The sequence below is a fragment of the Mesocricetus auratus genome, unplaced genomic scaffold, assembly GCF_017639785.1.
Source record: "Mesocricetus auratus isolate SY011 unplaced genomic scaffold, BCM_Maur_2.0 Super-Scaffold_100014, whole genome shotgun sequence".
NCBI lineage: Eukaryota > Metazoa > Chordata > Mammalia > Rodentia > Cricetidae > Mesocricetus > Mesocricetus auratus.
This window is the reverse complement of record NW_024429197.1, coordinates 73,199,456-73,220,433: the sequence shown is the minus strand read 5'-3', so window position 1 is coordinate 73,220,433 and position 20,978 is coordinate 73,199,456. Positions and strand designations below refer to the sequence as shown.

At 42.6% G+C, this 20,978-nt stretch overlaps 1 protein-coding gene across 2 annotated transcripts in view; it reads right to left on the bottom strand.

Moving 5' to 3' along the window:
• Tnfsf8 (TNF superfamily member 8) overlaps positions 1-9,190 on the bottom strand; it is a 28,038-nt gene extending 18,848 nt beyond the window's left edge. Inside the window, exon 1 of one of the 2 annotated variants that reach the window (XM_021230125.2) lies at positions 8,713-9,190. In XM_021230125.2, the coding sequence (XP_021085784.1) occupies positions 8,713-8,922 (210 nt within the window). In that variant the 5' untranslated portion in view covers positions 8,923-9,190. The remainder of the gene's footprint in view (positions 1-8,712) is intronic. The other variant, XM_005075108.4, reaches the window with a different exon arrangement.
• Positions 9,191-20,978: the final 11,788 nt, after the last annotated feature.

Here is a 20,978-nt window from a genome sequence, read left to right as displayed (position 1 = left end):
GCCGACAGCTGACTCCATCTGGCTTTCTTACGCAAGTGTTGATGACCGTCTGGAGGTGCCATTTTAATTTATATCCTCAAGAGCCCTGTCACTCTCCATCTGTGGACACATTGTTATCTGAGAAGTAGGTTTCTTTCTAGTTCAAGAGGTGGAGCCCTGACTGAGAGGCCTTGGGAATACAAACCTTGGTGTCACACTAATCTAGAGAAAGTCTGTAAGCCTGGGCCTCAGTTTTTCCGGGGAAGGCATGTGAAATTGTTTTGGAAGATCCTTTCACCCCTGCTTGTTTTGTGGTTGTGCTTTTTTCCCTGAGAGTTCTTAACGTGGGTAATAATGCTTTACATTGTGATTGCATGATTACCCACATGCTTCGTAGGAAAACCTGACATCACAAAATTCCCCTCTATGTTGCCTCTGCGAGACAACAGCCAGCACTTCACAATTTATTAAGCAGCCGACTTAATGCCAAACGTGACTTTCGATTAGCATTAAGTGCAGACACACGAAGAAAGGTATTTCCATTTAGATGAAACCTGACGTGACTGAATACACCAAATGCCCTGTATCCACCTAGATACCTAGAGTGAACAGTAGAAGAGAAAACACCATCAGAGCCATCCCATTGGCAGAAATGCTACATAATCATTCATTCAGCTTTGGGTGATTGTGGTGTGCACTGCGACGTAGTTAATCAAAATGGCCGTTTAAAAACTATGGAATCATAATGGTGAGTTGTGGTACAAGCTATGAAAAAATCAAAGTGCTTAAAGACAGAATTTCTGAAACCTTAAAGTTGAGGATGTTGAGCTGTAAATTCCTGTTCCACAGGTTTGGGGAGAGCTTGGCTTGCCGTTATTTCTCGGGAGCTCCCAAGTGATGCTGATACTCCTGGCCTCCAGAACATCATTGAGCATCAAAGGTATAAGCAGTGTATCTAGGAGGAGGATCACTTGTTTGGGATAGGGGTTTGGTCATGGAAAGGAAGGCCTTCCTTTTGCCTGTTAATTGAGAGTTCTTTCTTTTTAGGCAGGGAGATACCAAAACAACTGGATGGGGGTCTGTAGATTCATGTTTTACCCAAGGTCCAGGGAATTTAGGACAGAAGTGAGACTGTTCCTGTGTGGAAGAACACAAGGTCTCTACAGCTTCCTCTAGCTGCCTATAGTAGATGTGATGCCAGAGTCAAAGTGAGACACAGGCCCAGACATCTTTCACACCTTCAAGTTTATTTTTAAGGAAGGATGCCAAGATGCTCTCGTCAAGGGCCAGATATGGGCTAAAATTCCCCAGTGAACTTTCCACCAGCCAAGGACAGAGAAGTTCTTTAGTCTCTCCTTATTCTGCAAGCAGCCCTTGTATTTAAAGATGTAGAAGCAAAGCCTAAGGACACGCTGACTGCTTCCATTTATCAGACATAATGGTGACTGTTGAAATTTGTCAGAGATTGTTTAGAACCCATGCACTTTGCTGAGTGCTGTCTGTAAACTGTTTTAATAAACCTTGCCCAATAATTTGAGACCTTGGCTGGGGGAAATGAAAACTATCCTGCTTAGTTACTTGGCTTTGAGTAAGGTAGGACACAGATTTGACCTAGATGCAAACAAATGGGTACCCCCGGGCTGTCATCTCAGCTCCATAGAGTTGCTCAGGAAAAAAAAATCACCATGGTTACCAATCCCTGACACATTTCCTTAAACATACTTCCTTTTTTCTTTTAGCCTTTATGGACAACGATGGACATTCCAACAGTACTAGAGTTCTTTCTGTGTGATGGAAAGAATGATCTAAGTCTGTCCCAGGTGAAATAATGCCTATTTCAATAATTAGCATAGAAATGTTTCCTTCTCTCCTTTAATTACTGTTATTAGAGGGCCAATGATTCTACTCTGGACTGTTGAAGTTCTACCAAGATGTAAATTATTAGCAATTGTTTGAAAACAGTAGCTATTTGAGAGGGACTTCTTTGAGCCTTATAATGTGTTTAATTTGTCATAATTGCATGAAAGGTCTACTTATTTTCAGGGCAGTGTTGTGGAGGGCATGGAATAAATGTTTGTAAAAGCCCTTGGCTCCCAAATTTGCTTTTCAAACAAAATCCTTAGTTACTGAAAACGATCAAAGGCAATTAATATATGGAATATTCTAGAAAGAATTCTGTAGCCTCTTCCTTTCTGAATCTCACTGTCTTCTAAGGTGGTCTCCGACTCACAGAACATAGAGATCTCTATTATCCTTAAGGTAAGATTATTAAACAGTTAATGTAGGTTACTATGGGAGTCAAATCCTTTCTGAGCCTTATGGTATTGGTCTTTATCTGGACTCCAAGAATTAGGAACTGTCAAAGACACAGAGAAGTGACTTAAGGTTTAAAAATGATCCCACAGATGAGAAACGTGGTCATTTTGGCTGAGAAGGTCAATGCTCTTCAGTATTGTCTCTCTAGATTACAGTAAACAACACAGCAGCATATTCTCTGAAACCTAAGGGGTGACTGAATGCCAGTCATCAAAGACCCACAGGGAAAGTATTTTTGTTGGGAACTCATGGTTTGGTAAGTCTGAGATTTGGACCACAGTGGCTTAAATAGCATTTCTCTCACTTGCAAAGACTTGCCATGAAAATGGGGATTCTGATTCAGTGGATCTGAGATAGGCTCTGAGTTCTAGTCAGTCTCCTGACTATGTCAGCATGTGTGGGACTCAGGCTAATCTTTGAGCATCACTGGCTTCAAGACATGACACAAAAGGCAAGTATGATGGAGTCAGATGTGAGATTAGAAAATCTTCCTGCTCCGAAGATGGAGTTGGCACTTTGCCCTCTTGGCTTCATCTATCAATGTGTTTTGCCATCTGGTCCCACTTCCTGCTTTGTCTTTGTCTGTGCTGGAGGATGGCCATTGTTCTTATCACAGTAACTCTCACCATTCAGTTTATCTTCTTCTGAGCCATGCATCAACATTGTCTGGCTTGCTGGGTCCCACCTCCACCTGCGTCCACCCTGCTAATGGAGAGCTCATCTTTATAGAACATAGTGAGTGAGTGGAAAGAATGACTGCATCTAACAATCTTCCATCAGCAATCCTCAGGATGGTAAAAGATTCAGGTAAGGATCATCAAGAAATGCCAAACTGCTGAGTAGAAGACATTCACATCTTCAGAATGTTACCCTGAAACACTATTTCACAAACAGACTGTTGCTAGCTGTCCCTTAGTGAAGTCACTAGACAGATAACCATATATAACCAGAAATATGTTCCTAACTACGCTATAACACCAAGAATAAGTAAACCTTAGGCAGACCCAGAATATAAATTGTTCTACTGCAGAATTGTCCTGCCTCTTGCAGGCTACTCATTGCCATGAAGTCAGCACTTAAAGGTGGGTATAGTGGTTATCTCAGGGCTTCTCAAATTTTACTGTTTTTACAGATGTTCTGGGAAGACTATTAAAATGCAGTTTTGATTCAGTAGCTCTGAGATGGGTCTAGGAAGTCTTAACTTCTCTCCTCTCTCTCTCTCTCTCTCTCTCTCTCTCTCTCTCTCTCTGTGTGTGTGTGTGTGTGTGTGTGTGTGTATTATGTGTATGGGTATGTGTGCCTGTGCATGTTCATGGTTCTGAGAATATATATATATATGTATATATATATATGTATATGCAGTGATGCACTTGTAGGGGTCAAAGGACAGCCACAGACATCAATTCTTAGCTTTCGCCATATTTGTCTCTTTGTTGGTCACTACTGTATTTACTAGGAACTAACTAACTGAGAAGCTAGTGATTCTTCTGTGTCTATCTTCTATCTTGTTCTAGGAGCAATGGGTTTATGGTTGTGAACCCGGACATTGATCCTCATGTTTGGTAGCAAGGGATTTAACCACTGGTGCATCTCTCAAGCCAAGAGTGTATTTCTAACTATCTCTCAACTCCATTTATTTATTGGTTTGTTTGTTTTTCCTGTGGTGCTGGAGGTTGAACCCAGGCCTTGCCTTTACTACGCAATCACCTTAGCACTGAAGTGCATTCCTAAGCCTTTAAACATTTAAATATTTTTATTTTGAGACATAGCCTCATTAAGTTTCCCAGGAAGGTTTGGAATATGTGATCTTCTTGCCTTAGCTCTGAGAATAGCTAGGGTCACAGGCATGTGATGTATAACTAGGTAGGGATACCCATTAAAACACAATGTTTAGATTAAATCATAAAGTAGTTAATATAAGGCAGTGTGTGAGCTTAGGTTGGATTACCCCCCTAAATAACAACAAATAAAACAGTCACAGAAGACATGGGGGACTGTATTTGAGTGTATGCTATTAAACAACATTGCTGAGTTAGCGTGAACTTGCTTGGCTATGGTGATAGTGTTGTAGTGGATAAAGATGTATAACAGAACATGGGCGAGTAAAGCCACACTGCCTACCACTTGCTTTCGTAGATATACATCGGCAGCAGGAGTCTGATGGGTACGTGATCGATTTTGGTGGGAGCGTATGTGGGTTTCATCATTTCATTTTCAAACATTTTCCAAAGGCAATTTCTAAATCTTCTCAGGTTCAGGTTCTACTGTAGTCACTCCCCAAACCCTCCCTATCCTATCAGAGGCCACCCACTGTTTGGTCCAGAGTATTCTGCCTGAAGCCCAAGTACATAGGCTTCATTTTCTCAAGTAAGGAGAGTTCCAGAGTCCACAGGACTCTTCCTCCAAAGCCCTGCTTAAGGCTTTATCCTTAGAAAATTCTCAGTTCAAGTAAGGAGAGTTCCAAAGTCCACAGAACTCTTCCCCCAAAGCTCTGTTTAGGGTTTTATCCTTAGAAAACTCTCAGCTATCAGGAAAAACTTAATTAATTAATTATACAAATTCTTAAATAGAATAAAATCCAGATTCAGGGAGTCCCTTAAGAAGACAGAAGTGTCCTAAGACATTTCAATTCACTTCTATCTGAGTTTGTAAAAAAGCTGCCTCCCAAACAGCCCCAATCCTATGCTACCTTTACCAGCAATCACCTTATTAAATTTCATGCTCTGCTTCACTCTTGACCCAAGAGAAAGGTAGACTTAGCTGCTTTCCCTTTCCAGAAATGGTGTACAATATGTGAAAAATCAAACAACCTGAGGCCTTGCACTCTGGACTGTGTGTGTTCTTGCCTTGGCTTGGGTAAGCCCAACCTCCTGGTTTAGGAAGCAAAGACATGACTAAAGTTGAAAAGCACACATCTATCTGTAAAGTGACTGGGAAGCCAGTGCCCTCATGGATTCCTCTTCTCCAAGGGGAGATAAATGAGACTCTGTCGTATTTTTACCCTTTGCTTTGCTCTGTGTGTTCACAGTTCATCCTGACTGTGGTGTATGGGAAAAGTGTCCACACACTGAATTACTCTCCTTCCTCCCTCCCTCCCTCCCTCCCTCCCTCCCTCCTTCCCTCCCTTCCTTCCTTCCTTCCTTCCTTTCCTTCTTTCTTTCCATAGTGATATAAAGAGACATGCCTTTTATGGTAGACTTTCCTTCTCTGTGCAGGCTGATATACATTTATTCAAGTAAAAAATACATATTCTATTCCAATTTCTACAGCTGCATTCACACATATTGGTTTGTAGAAATGCACAAAGGGTAACATGTCCTATAGGGAAATATAGCAGCCTCCTATAAGTCACAGATAAATTCTGAAGCATCTGTGCAATAGAATAAGATATTGCTCTACAGTGGCACAGAGTAGACTTCTACATACGGACATGGAATGATCTCTAAGATACACCACCAAGTGAATAGAGTGGAGTTGACAACGACGTGTGTGCTATGTATTTTAGATATACAGACTTATGTAAGAGCATACAGGAATTTGCTCACAGTAGCCAGCCCAGCAAAGGTTGCTGCTAGGAGGACATGGGGTGAGAAATGTTTAGTTTCTTTCTCCTTATTTCTTGGTTAGTTTTCCCAAGCAATGTAAAATGTATTCTGTAATAAATACTTTTTTTCAAGACAGGGTTTCTCTGTATTGCTTTGGAGGTTGTCCTGGAACTTGCTCTACAGACCAGACTGGCCTCCAACTCACAGAAATCCACCTGCCTCTGCCTCCCAAGTGCTGGGATTAAAGGTATGTGCCACCCCCGCCCAGCAATAAGTGTTTTTTGCCAAATGTAAATATGCATACAGACATTTCAGAAGGCTTCAAAGACATTATGAGAATGCTGTATAAACAGTACAAGGGCAGGGATTTGCTAAAGGTTGTAGTTGTATAAAACTATATACCCAGTGTCTATAGCAGTGTCCTGTACAAAGAAGATACTCCATTTCTCCTTTGTCTTTCCTATGGAGTTTTCACTTGGAGTTATTTGGTCCTCTAGCCAGGTCTCAAAGATGACATCATTAGCTGCTATATCTCCATCTCTTCTCTCAGAGTCTGCCATTTTCCAGATGGAGCTCTCTCCTCTCACCTCCTTCATTTCTTGAAAATTATTCCTGTTTCTTGCTCTGATCAGACACTCTAGTTTTCAGTGATGTTTTTCTTCAGTTTGTGGGGGAAACGCTCCTTCACTGGTGGTCTCAGGGTGACTCGATTCTCACAGTTCTCCACCTGGTCCCAGTGGTACACAGAGAATGCTATCTGGCCATCTCCCATCCCATGTTGAATACTAGGATATGAGTCTGAGCTCCTTGGACTCTCTCTTTGGTTTCTTTGACAGACTTCCCCCTGAGCCTCTTCAATTGCCAAGTCAACCTGTTTCCAACAGTCCCCATCCTTTTTCCTACTGGATATATCCCTGAAAACTATGGCCCAGGGGTCTCAAATTTCCCTAGTTCTCACCAGAGTTAATGCCTGAGAATTACTAGAAATTATATGTGCAAAGCATTAGATTCTCTATACCATGGCTATTAAGATGGAAAGCCCTAGCCTGTGAGCAAGTACCTGACATTCATGGAATTGCAGTACACCAAATCATAGACTCAGACTGTGAAGTGCATCTCTCCGTACCCAGGCATGGAGGAAAGTCAAATAGATACGGCAGAGGATCAGTCTCTAAGAGAAGAGTGGGAACCAAGGCTCTCCACTCTTCTGCCAGTATCAGGGAGAGCAAAGGGAGCATCATTCTCACAGAGCAATCAAATGCAACCAAGCAGTCGCCGCTGTACTTGCTCAGGGCGGTTGACTTCAGGCCCTGTCCCCTGGCTGAGCTTCTTTTTCTGCACGTGCAGGAACAGGGCAGAAAAAGACTTGTCTATCTTTCACAGGAGGGATCATTTCAAAAACAGGTTGGCATCGCATGATGACTCTTGTAGAGTTCTCTCTGGCTCTGCCCAGCACCATCACCACCCCTCCCTCTCCATCTCATTTTCTCCTCCACACCCAGAAGTTCTACCTGTATCCTTCAACTGAAGAACTGTCCAGTCTATTTTATCTGGCCATTGCTATAAAACAACACATTTCTGGCATATTGCAGATCACGGAGACAGAAAGTGGAGAATATGTACAGAAGAAGAGGAGCCCGAAGTTTTGTCTAAGAGAGTCATTCTCAGGAGATACAAATGAGCCCATTAAGTGATGAGTCCCACCAGCTCTGACAGCCAAATAAGTGTGAAAAGTCTCCCCTTACACTCTCAGGGGAGAAGGAGCTTCAAAGCTTCCTTTAAATGTCAACACTTGATGACACTTGTAAGGCCCTAACCCTCTCTCAGCAACTAGTAAATTACAGAGCCTGTGGTCCAAGACAAAGAAGGAAAGCCAGAAAAAATAACTGGGAGATCTAACGTGACGAGTGGGGATTATGAAATAATAACAGTTGAATTCACATTTGGCCAGGGTGCTGCATATGTGGGTGCAATTCATACAGTACCCAAATCATGATGACTGGATCTTACCTCAAGCCTGTGAGTCATGTGTGCTGATGGTACAGTATTTTCTAGATGGTGTGTAACATTTGGTACTCTCTCAACGTAATTTTCTATATTTTGGTTTTCTCCTTCAACTCGACTGTCTTACCCCCACCCCATTTCAAACAAGTAAACCTCCCAAGACAGTGTGGCCCTGAATGCATCTTAGAGGGTACAGGTGAAGAAAAAACATTGCTATGTTCTGTTTCTTGGAGCTATTTCTTTCAACACCCTGGGATCTTCAAAGCTAGTGGCTTGTGAGGAAGCTTTCGATTTCTTTTGTGGGTTTTAACACTGAAATACCCAGAGCTCTGGGTAGAGAACCTTGGCGTCTCTTGCTTTGTTTTGTTCTGTGCCACAGCCTCTGAAATTTATCGCCCTGCTGAAAACAAGCAACAAACAAAACCAAGAGCAACAACACCCTCTGGGCAACAGAGAGGTCTTGGAATTTTGGGGAGCATGGACTGGGGACATAACCATAGATCTAGGTTGAGAGCCTTACAGGGATGATTTCTGTCTCCATGCTGTGGGGATCTGCCTCAGCTGGGCTTAAATCATCATTTCTCAAGACCAGTAGTTGCGCTCTGCTTTTTTGGCTCAAGAAGATCTGGAAATTTTTGAGCTCATGTCCAGTTACATTCCTCTACAACAACTACAAGTTAGTGCAGGGAGTTCATCTCTCTGTCTCTCTTCTAGTTCTCTGTTCTGACGTCGGTATATATGCATAGTTTTATTTGTTTGCAGTTTTTACTTTTTTGCTCCCAGTTTATCTATTCATTAGCTCTCAGAGCTGTTCCTCTAGGGGAGACAGATTATAAATAAGAAAAGATAAGCGAAGACGTTTACTCACCTTCTTCTGCACTACCAGGACCAGGATGATCGCCATCGCCACAACGAGGCACACCAGGGCGGTGGTGCTGAGGTAGAAGTAGCTGTGGCTTGAGCTTCTCCAAGGCCTCGTACTTCTCCAGGGGCTGGCCACCGAGTCGGGTGGTATCTGCATGGCTGGGTCCGGGGAAGGGGCCCCGCAGCTGCTTGCTTGCTGCAGCCCTGGCTCCATGCTTTATATAGTCTGCCCCTCATCACACCTTATCTCCCCTCATCTGACTCGATTCTGCCCTCAGCTCTGTTCCAAGAAGGATTTTCCCCCTGCATCCTGGATCACGTGACTTGGAAAAAAGCCCTCACCAGTTGCCGGATGGAGAAACTCTTCTCTGGGGGCGTGAAGTGAGGGGTGGCTGCAAGGGTGGGGGAGAGGTTCATTTTTCACCGCCCGGGATTAATTTGAGTGCAGAGAACTTGTAGCGAGAGATGATGGCTGATGTCAGAGGGCGGTAGGAAGGAGATAGTTCCGCATGTGTGTGCACCAACCACTTCTGTTTCCTTTAGGCTCAGTCACAGAACGCCTTCCCGCGGGGACCCTGCACACTCAATTCTCCAGGCTGGTGGTACAGAAAAGCTTCCAGATTAGTCTCTTTGCTAGGTCCCTGGGAGACTACAATCCTTTCTCAGCAGTACAATGACTCCTGGGGTTGTCTGATAGTCAAGGCATGCTGTAAACTGGAAAAACACCCTTTTTTTGGGAAAGAAGAGCCCACAGTGTGGACATTCACTTACCTGGTGACAAGCCATGACTGTAGGAAATTTGAGGATGGTTTCAAAGATATGGTGAGAGAATAGGAATCTGGAAACAATTTGCTTTTGAATGAAAGCTCTGAAAACCCTTGCTGTACAATTTTGGGATCTGTTATATTTGCTGACAAAGCTGGCTTGCTATAACGTCCGTGTAAGAGGAAGAAATTGGTGAGGGGTCAGGATGGAGAGGCTGAAGGCATGGAACATGTGCGTATGTGTATGAAGTGCCTATGGGGTGTGTCAGTGTGCAAATAGTGCTCCATGTATTTGTGGTGAGTTCCTGCATAAATGTTACTAGAATTCAACAGTTTTAGGAAGCTGGTGGGGTGGCTGACTTCACACTCACCACCACAAGCAGGTAACATTTCTTCTTTGTAGAATGGAAAACAGAGGACCAACAAGCATGAAAACTTTCTTCTTTAAACCTAGCCGTGCTGACCTAATGGAAGAACTTGGTGCATGCAAACCAGCATGGCCTCAAAACTGTGCAGGAATCTTCCCTTACAGACTGAAAACTGCATGTCCCATGTTAGCCTTGAATAGCTCACCAGAGTCCTTGCCTTAACCCCCTCTGCCTTACAGTCATTGAGAAGATCAAACAAAATGATGTAACAGTGCTTCCTGGATGGGAATTAGCTTGGCAGCTACTGTTGAACAATTCCTGTTAAGCAGCCCAAGCTGCCCTCTGGGCCATGTCTGGAATTTGATATAATAAATAGAGTCCCTGGGATCTGGATCACATCTGTGAGTATGAACAATCTTCACTTCAGAATACCTCTAAAAGCACTTATCACCGTTTCATAGTCGCCTCCAGATACGGCCTTCAGAAACCTCATTTTCTGTTTCCCTGGATATTGATAGCATCTTCCCCTTTGGTTGTAGTCTACCTCTGTGAGCCATGGGAGATACAAGAAACTTCAAAGAAATGCCATGCCCAAAGCCAACCTCAGGTTATTCTCCTTTCTGGCTCTATGTGCATCTCTCTTTTGAGACAGCTTAGACTTAGAAGACGGCCTACAGACCCTTTCTGGTGATTTCATAAAATCAAAAATCCATGTAGGTGGGAGAGGCAGCTAGGGTGAGCTTGTGAATAGTTTTCTTGGCAGGCAGTATCTCCATTTGACTGCCAATGAAGATGAACCTCCTCGGTCTCAAGCTAAGCTTGGGTTTGGAAGACATGTGTCTATACTCATTTGCCTGCAGATTTATATAGAGTGAGGTAAGCTAGTAGTTTTGTGGGTGCACTTGGTTGACTGAAGGAGAAGGCCTTGTCCTTTGCCGGGTGCGGACAAGGAGTGGGTGGCAATGTGCCCAGAGCTGCTGAGAACTGGCTGCTCACTTGGCCCTCTCTGCTTAGTCCCTTTGATCAAAATGGAAAACTTCTGATTGCTGAATGGAAGCTGTGGGTGTTGAAAAATAAAAAAGGCTTTGCTTAAAGTTCAGGTCTTCCTGAAGGCCCGTGGGGTTGAGGAGGCAGTGGAAAAAAATGTTTGTCTTATACTTACAGTTTTGCATACTGTACAATGTCCTGGGAGGGAAGGCTGACAAGGGGGAAAATCACCCTTTGTTCTTAGAACCTTCTGAACAGTTGAAAATTTCAGATCAGTCACTAACAGTTTGTGGGCCAAATTTGCTGTTGCTTTCCTCTGCTCACAAATTTCAGTGGCTCCCTTTTCCCTACTCCCATTGTTCTCAACTACTCCATTCTTCCCACTTGTAGAATTTGGTCCAGCCACCTAGTAGTCAATCCCCTGTGTCAACAGGCTCCTTTCTATTTCTAATTAAGCTACATGATATGCAAATTGAAGGATCCTACGGAGTCCATGTTGAGTGATTTTCAAATCCTTCTTGGAATTAAAACTGCAGGGGAAATGGAAAATGAAAAAAAAGGCAGAACTTGCTGGCCAGAGCAGAGGAGAGCCAGAGGAGATGCTTTTTTAGACCCAGAGTCATTACAAGATAAACAAAGTATAGAGCACTACTGTGATTGTTCAGCTCAAATTACTCATTTTGCAAAGAAGGAAAAGGACACACTGAAATGAAGTGACTTCAAGTGTTGGGAGTTTGCTTAGTGATCAAGTGTGAGGACCCAAGCTTGCTCTCAAAAACCTATGTATAGAAGCTGGGCACGGTGGCATTTGTTTATAATCCCAGTGTTGGTGAGACAAAGACAGGTAGATTGGGATTTGCTGACCAGTCAACCCAGTCAGCCTAATCAGTGACTTTCAGGCTACTGAGAGACCCCCATCGCAAAAACCAAGGCCAGTGGTTCTTGAGGAATGATCCTGGATGTTGATCTGTAGCCTCTATGTGTACTTACACAGACACACAGACAGTCACACACACACATACACACACACACACACACACACACACACAACTGCAATGCACTTGTACCCCTTACATGAACAGGCATGCCACACACATCTGTTTCTTGAAATGGAGTGAGTTGGTTCACACAGGGAGGCATAGAAGCAGGCTTCTTTTCCCCTCTACTTGTTCTCCAGTTGTCTCTGCTGATGCTATGCTGGGGCCCATTCAGGCTTTCTGAATGTTTTTCTCACCTCTGTCCCTGCCTTTCTAGTTTGTCTAAACTCTGGCTTCATCTTCTCAGCCAAAACCTGCCTCCATCTCAGTAACCCACCAACATTCTCTCTATATACCCAAGTCCAGGCCGTGTAACCTAATTATTTAATTACCTGCCTAGCTCCACTTACTTACAAGTTGTGAGCATGTATAACATTGGCCTAACTTGTGAGATGATAGGGTCTCAAAGCCACGATATCCATTCTCCTTCTTTATCTGCATGATTTGGGGGATGGGCCTGTGAATGGTCAACCCTCAATCAGTGATTGTCTTGACTTGGTGTTTATAGTACAAGGAAGTTTCAGAGGGTTGGGTATACAAAAGAATTGTGTGATGGCATTTCTGCCTTTCTTGTGTTCCAACTGTCTTCTCTGTCCCCATCTTCCTTACTTACCTGTTCAGCAGCACTTCCATTCTAGTGTGCCCTGGGGAGACTGTCCATGGGAGAAGGGTGACGTGATTGAAGCAGATGCTCAGGCTGGCATCTGGGAAGCCATACTTGGGAAAGCACCTTAGAGTATCCTGAGAGCACTTGACTGACAGTGGCATAATGAATAAGAAGGAACCTCTAAAGTAAGTTTTGGGCAGGTATACTAATACTCTACTGTGAAAAGTGAAGAGGAAAAAAGTTAGTTTACAGAGTTGTGTAGTTGGGAAGTGCTGTTTTGAGGACTGCTTTTTTGGTGTCTTTGTGTTCCATTTATCTAATATCAGTTACAATTGTGGGATCTAAAGCTACTATTGGTCATGGAGATGGAGGTGCATCCAGAGCAAAATGGAGATGGTTTTTGCATATATAATTCTCTTGAATTATCACTATGTAAAAAATACTTTTTAAAAAAGTATGAAGTCTATGTGAGAGGCAATGAACTTACCTAAGGTATGTTTTAAACAACAAAGCACAGAACTAAACTACCTTTTGAGAAGGAGGTGTCTGTCACCTCAATTTGAGAGCCTTCAATCTTTCTGGGGCTAACTTGAGAAACTTGGACATTAGACTTGTGTCACAATGACGCTTTACTAAGAGTCATTGTGAGTGAGATGGTGAAAGGTTAGGAGCATGTGGTGATGACATGTAGCCCGTGGTTAAATCTGGTAGCTGCCTATTTTAGTCAATAAGGTTTCATTGAAATAGCCATGGACATTTGCTTATGCACTTTCTGTAACTGCGTTTTCTGTAATGGTAGAGGTGAGTAGCCGCAATAAGGGCATCATAGTTCATACGATTTAAATCTTTACTATTTAGCTCTTTATACAGTTTGCTGATCCCTGATTTAGAATACTAAAATGAACTCAAAGCAAAACAATAAAGAAGGCTAGGGGGAATAACAAGCAGGTTTAAGTTTCCTTCATAAATCCTTGTGTATGTTTATCTTGTTATCCAATACTTTCATATAATAAGATTCTCTTGAGGATTCTGCCACAGTGGAGAAGCTATGTGTACTGGTTGGTGTATTGCAAAAGCTGACTGTTGGGAATAATGTAGCATCTGAAAAAGAGGTGGGGTGGAGAACATCTGGGAGATACACCCAAAGATACTCTCAGCATTCCATGCATTTGCTTATAAATTACATGTGGAAGTTTTAAGTCAATTTAAAAAGTAAATTTACAGGTCATAATGGGGATGGCCATAAAGCCAGAGATCTGAAGGGAGGGAACAAGGTTAATGTATTGAGGAATACATTTGAGTAGGACAGATATATCTATAGGCTTTTTGGTCATAAGGCAAAGAAGGAAGCACACTGGATTATGTCACTCTCATTGCTCATGAAAAGCAGAGGTGTTCAAAAATAGAAATGCACAATCAGGTGGTTATAAAAACACTTCAAATATATAGAAATTAGAAATGACCTAGGGTTGTTTTAAAACATGTCATTCTGGAGAATTAGGATAACAGCCATACTTAACAAGTAGAAATATTAGAATATGTTCTAAAAACAAATGTTGTTTTAGCCAGATATGGCAGGGCATGCCTATAATCCTAGCACCTGGAAGACAAGGACAGGAGGATACTGAGTTTGGGACTAGTCTAGAGTACCTAGTGAGACCTTGCCAATAAAGAAATTCAGTTTCTTAATTTTCAGTGAAACAGAACTAATGATAAAAGTGGGAAAATCAACCATAGAAGCAAGGGATTGCAAACATATTAATTGCCTGACCTCTTCCAGTGAAGCTGGTATGGAAAGCTCAAATGCTTGAAATTGTCCTTCAGAATACTGTTGACACTGCATTTGTGCACTAAGCTGAAAAAAGGGTCTTCCTTGCTGATAAGTAAAGGTACAGGGAGAGGCAACATCACTGAGCATGGAGAGTCTATGTGGAGGACACCATCCATCGAGTTAGCAATGAGGGAGGCAAGCATTATCCTTTCTTGAATGGAGCTGATGGACAGTCATTTAGGAAGCACATTCAAACAAGTACCTGTAGCATAACATGGATGGTGTTCCTAACAGCTGATTCAGAGTTCTATGTACACACCCTGGAACTCCAGCTACTCTGTGATCCTTTACGGTTCATTTGTGGGGGTGGGGGAGTGATATCCTCTTTTACTTCTTCTATACTAGTTGTAAAATTATTAACAAGCAGTCCGCCACCATCTCTTACTAAGCCACCCAACTTCTTTCCCCTTCCGGGCTGCAGTTTGTCAGCACCTGCAGTTGCCTACAGAATCCTGGCTGGATCATTTTCGCAAGGCTTCTCTTGCCTCCTTCTGCTTCTCATCTTCCGTCTCAGATCCTGCTGAACCATTCCCTTACTAGAGATGCATTGCTTTATTGCAGTGCACGTACCCGGCAACATCTTCCATGACACCTCTTTTGTAAGTGCAGCATCCTTCTTGCAGCTTCAGAAGCTCTTCCTGACATCTGTCACTCTTGACGCTCACCACATTTTTAATTACAGCGTTTGAAGCCTTCATTCTAATTCATGACTTCCTTTTTAAAACACAGTTTTAAATTTAAAGTTGATTATTTATGCGTTCACCTGCATGCATATTTTCACACCACTGGTACCCTAGGAGGTCAGAAGAGAGCATTGGATTACCTTAGATTTGAGTTGCAGATGGTCATAAGTTGATATGTGGGTGTCAGGAATTGAACCCAGGTCCTCTGCAAGAGCAACATGTGCTTTTAAATACCAGGCAATCTTCCAAGACTATGGCCTTTTCCTCTAATTGTTGCTGCACACACATACGCATACACCCCCCCACACCTTCCCCCACACTCTTAAATATACAGATATAACCTGCTCAGCCCACGTAATGTTGCTTGTATGTACATGTTTTAAGTTGCTGTTCAAATATTGTCCATTTCTATACCTTTCCCTTCCAGACATCAATAAAACCCTCTCCTCTGTTGTGGTTTACAAGCAGGCTTCTTTCTCTGATTACTAGAGATGATTAGAGTAGGAACAACTATTTTGTGGATTCAACAACTTGTCTGCATTTTGGTAAACTTCAATTTTGTGTCATTCACTCATGAGTTTATTTGTTCACTGCTTCCAATTTTACAGTATCCCCCAAGTGTCATGTTTTATATGTGCTCCCCAGTGCTGTCCTGTGATACATCCTCATTTGCACATAAGCAAGCATGCGTGTCTTCTAAACAGAGCAGACAGAAACTCTCATACTAATGCAGAATGTATGCCTGAGAATGACTGTGGAAGGAGTTTGGACAAACCAGGGTCGTTTACAGAGAGGGAGAAGCCAGGAGGCTGAAGGGGAAGAGCTGTGCACATTTTGGAAGTTTGGAGTCTGAGGGTTGTTTGTGACTTGTTTTATTTATTATTATTATTATTATTATTATTATTATTATTAGTAGTAGTAGTAGTAGTAGTAGTAGTAGTAGTAGTAGTAGTAGACAGGATTTACTTTGTAGTTTAAGCTGGCCTCAAACTTATGATCTTCTTGCCCCAGTTACCTGAGTGCTGGGATCATATGCTTACACAACCACATCCAGCTGGAATCTGTTTGTTGTTGTTTTTGTAAAAACGGTTCATTTATGTGCCAGCTAATGAAATATTTCATGAGAGAAATCTGAATTGCATGTTGCATTGGATGCATGAAACATTATGAGAGGTTGGGTGTAGACGCCCATGCCTTACAGAACTATTTTCTGATGCAAGCAGAATCAGGAAGTGACATTTTTCTCTTTAAAGTGCCCTAAATTTTATTCTTTCAACTTCTAGGAAACATGTAAGCTCAGCAGTCACGACTTTGAAGTGAAAATCAATTTATCTCCAGATGCTTAGGGCAACCCAGTAAAGCCTTGGTCGGCTATGCTAGCTGTGCAAAGGGCACCAATTTCCAGCTGGGAAGGACAAGCCAGGGAGAAACAGGTGAACCACAACAGATTACACCAATGCGTTTTGCACAGTAATTATTTTTACTGAGAACAAAAACAACCTGACCTAACTCTGACGTTTTTATTATTGGGCTTTCAGCTATGGAATGCAGGGCACACTGGAGGCTAAAAGTGCTCAGTTGTGATTACCTATTTGATACCTGTTGCTGTGAGGTTGCAGACACTGCTTTGATGGGGCCCGGATTGGAAAAGCATGAATGGAGTGTCTCGATGAGGAATCCTGCCTCAATGAAGTGACAGAAGATGGGGGGTGTTTAAAAACCACTCATGAAGGCTCCCAGGAAATCAAGACTTGAGACCAAGCCCCCTTCTATTCCTTCTATTTCAAAGCAAACACTTGATGACAGTTTGAAGTGGGGCAGGCACTTATAACATTCGAGCTGGGGAGGCATTCAGTCATGCCAAATCTTGGTTGCTTCTGTTGGTACATAGCGATCCTTTTTACTCAGAGGGAGACACTGTGGACTGGAGAAACCTAGGGATGCCTCCAGGTGAAAGTGGGTACTTGATTTACATTTTTCAGAATGTACCTGTCACAGGGGAAGCCCTTCTGTGTGTATGTTTGCCTTATTGGTTGGTAAATAAATCATTGTTGGCCAATAGGGAAGCAAGATAGGTGGGACTAGGAGTCGAGGAGGATTCTGGGAAGTGTAGTAAAGAGTAGAGAGTCGCCATGTGATCTCGGGAAGAGAGGATATATGGGGCTGACATCCTAGGAAAGATAAGTCCTTGTAAAAAATAAATAGATTAGTAATTATGGGTTAATAATTAAGTCTGAACTAGCCAATAAGAAAGCATAGCAAACAGCCAACAACTTCATAATTTATATAGCACCCTGAGTGTTCATTTGGGACTGAGGCAACTCTGGGACCAGGCTGGCAGGGAGGATGCCCGTTACATACTGAACTCTTTTTGTTAGCAGATCTTCCCATCTAGGCCACATATCTAGACAGCTAAACTCCCTCTCCTCTCTCCACTTAGGCCCAAATTTGCCCTTTGCTCTCTTCCTGTTGCTCCCTTCTGTGCCTCCCGCTCTCTGCTTTTTGCCTTATTGATCTTAATCCCTTCCGGTTCTTGCAGCCCATTGGGTAACTCCCCAGCTGCAGTTTCACAAGTACATTCATTACTCATTTTTTTGTATTTCATTTTGTACGAAATGTTTGGAATGATTAGGCTTTGCTTTTTTAAGAATAAGGTTCTACAAACAACCATAAACCCTACACTTAGAGAAGGCTGCAGGTAGCATCCTGGAATCACAGTAAATTGTACTTTCCTGATACATGCAGTTTCCTATGTGTCATAGGAAAATCTAGGATTTCCTTGTTTGAATACCATGTACCACTTTTCACTACCTCTTTCCAGAAAATGAGAATAAGTAGAAATAGAATTAAGCTTTTCTCTCTAAACCTAGTGCACAGAATGGTTTATCCACCCCTCTGCATCCTTTTCTCTTTCTCTTTAAAGTGACTTTCATTCTTTAGCTTATGAAATGTTGGCACAGATGACCAGCAGCTGGACAGGCTGCAAACGCTGAGGATGGAGAAATGAGGCTATGCCAGGAATACGGTATCGTCAGTCTGGGTACTGGTTTATATATACTCCCGACTGTCCAGGCATAATGCTGCATCAGAGTCCTCCAGACTTTTCCTCAGTGCCATCTTTAACCATGGCTCTCCTGGTTTGGTTTGTGAGACACACAGGATTAGAAACAATGAAAAGCAATACAAACATGAACATCGAGTCTATCTACAAATAAGTCAGTGCTTTACAAGTGGGCTGGTGTTCGCTGCTGTGCCTGGTCTATGTGACTACTGATTTGGGTACTGGTTTATATATACTCCCGACTCTCCAGGCATAATGCTGCATCAGAGTCCTCCAGGGAGCTTCTGAGCCTGCAGATTCTATCTTACCCAGGCTGGGTGGAGGTGTTTGCTTTTCTAAGAAATTTCTGGGACATCAATGATGCTGCTTTATCAAGGGCTACACAAACTTTCTCCTTTCACACAAGGAGAAAGTCAAACTTTATTACAGTGTCCTGTTTCATTTAGAAGAACAAGGCAGAGGAAATCTAGCAGGTTAACATGAGAACATCTGGCACATCTGTTTAGTAGGAGTCTTCACAGCATTTCTTATTCTGTCATCCTCCTCTTCCTGGTTGCAGAGTCTTAGCCCAACCATGGAAGGCTGAGCTGGGTGTGAGGAAGGGTAAGGATCCCGGAAACAATCAGACGCAGTGGGGGGTCTAGTCAAGCAGGAACTCAATTTTTTGCCCCCACAGCAAGCCTCTTTTAAAGTAAAAAACTACAGAGCGGGAAAGCAGGCAATCAATGGTTTCAAAGGTTAGTGTATCATCTTCCCAGGCACCCTATGCTTCTTTACCTAGTGAAATGAGTTGCATGCATGATTGGTTCGATCTTGGCAACCAATCACCCTGTTTTGTAAACATCTCAGGACTCACCCTCCTGACTTTCCCTCAGTGCCATCTTTATCTGGCTCATGTACCCTTCACTGGTGACACAGGTATGGTGTTGTCATGAGACTGTTTAAGGTGTATACCACACTCCACTTAAAAGTTTAAAATTCCATAGGAACCAGAATCTACCACAACAGCTTCCAGGCCCTGTTTTGTGGGAAATCCAAATCTATTCCTTCCCACCAGCTATCCGTAGCTCACTTGCAGGTTATTGATTAAAGCAATTCTCCTCTTAATGATGCTGTTCTATTGTACCAAGAAATGGCTTCCAGGGAATAAGCTATGCTGTAAAACTAACCCATAGCCATTTCCCACAGGGGTGAAAGATGAATTTTGCTAACACTGCACCAGAGCTCACAATCCCACCAAGAAGTCTATAATCACTGTAAGAGAACAGGTTGACAAGGACTTTCAGAAACCTTGAAGCCACACTATCATGGAGAACTATGTATTTAATCTGTGAAGTGTGTCTAGCTAGCTGGCTGGATGTGGAAGATCCTCTAAAGGAGTCTAGGGATGATTCTGGGGGAGAGTGGAGCTTCAAGATGAAGGAAGGACAACATTATGGGCAGAGAGAGACAGGGTAAGTGTTGTTGGATTCCATGTGCACTATTAGTTTAGCTCTGCTAGTTATCCTCTAAACCAGGATGTCTAAGAAGCAAGAAGGCTGTTTTGTAGCTACTTCTTTTGAATTGAGTCCTACTGATGGTTGGCGAAGTAGGTGACTGACGTTTACAGCCATGCCCTACACCCTTGAGACTTATTCCTTCCTTGGCATGTCTCTATAAATGAATAGAAAACTAACAAGATCCTCAATGGCTGCCTTTAAGACATATATGAATTTATAAGTAATTCCTCACTTATACTCTCGTAAATAGCACCAGTGCACTCAATGATTAGCTAAGCTAGACTTCAGCTTGTGGATGGTGCTGTATCTGGAGTAAATGGATATCCATTTGTATCTCCCCAAGAGAAGGCATGCAACAGGGCTCTGTTAGTAACCACATTGAATCACACAGGGTTCTAGGTATAAATGGAACCTGTTCTAGTCAAACTGTAGGATATGTATGGCCACTCTAGGCATAGTCTATTTTTGTTGCAGTGAAAACAACATGAGTCACTAGTGCATATAGAGCCTTGCCTCTGTGTGGGAGGGAAGGCTGTAATGAAACATTGCTTTCAGCTTCCAGATGGAGATGGGGAAACCAGAGACCATCTATGATCATCTCTTCATGTGTGAGTAATGCAGGTGAGTAATTTGGGGCTAGAGAGGCTGTGACTTTCTAGTCTCACTCTAAAAACTGAGGAAAAGGTGGGCCTGAACTTTTTGATCCTTTCCTTTTTTTTCTAATGTTGTAACCCATTTCTTCAAATGCATCAAAACAGTGCAGGTTAAGCACCCACAAGCTGTTAACCTTTAAGTATCAGGGACTTAAAAAATATTAACATTTCTCACTTCTATGAAATATAATCTGTGGCTGAGGCAGGTATCTCTGGAAGCCTCAGAAGTGGGGGTCAGGATTTAGTAAATTTCCCTTCACTATTACCAATTACTGAAGATAGTTGTCTGGTTTTTAATGATCCCAGATCATGATATAGTAGATACATTTCTTTTTAACATTTTTATTAATAATTTATTTGTATTTTATGCAAATTGGTGTTTCGCCTGCATGGATGTCTGTGTAAAAGTTATCAGATGCCCTGGAACAGGAGTTATAGATAGTTGTGAGCTGCCATATTGGTGATGGTATTTGAACTCAGGTACTCTAGAAGAGCAGCCAGTGCTTTTAAACACTGAGTTATTTCTCCAGCCCAGATACATTTCTTTTATGACTCAAGTGGAGTTCCAGATTCTAATGGTAAGGAGCTTATGGTAGAACAAACTGCTCTCTTCAGAGTCAAGAGGCCAAAAAGGAGAAGAAGGGAATGGGTCACAGTCTCCTTTTGGTGGATGCTGCCAGTAACCTCAAGAACTCTCATTTGGTCCCACTTTCTAAAGTTTTTATTGCTTCCCAGAAACACTAACCTGGGAACCAAGCCCTTGACACACAACTATTGGGC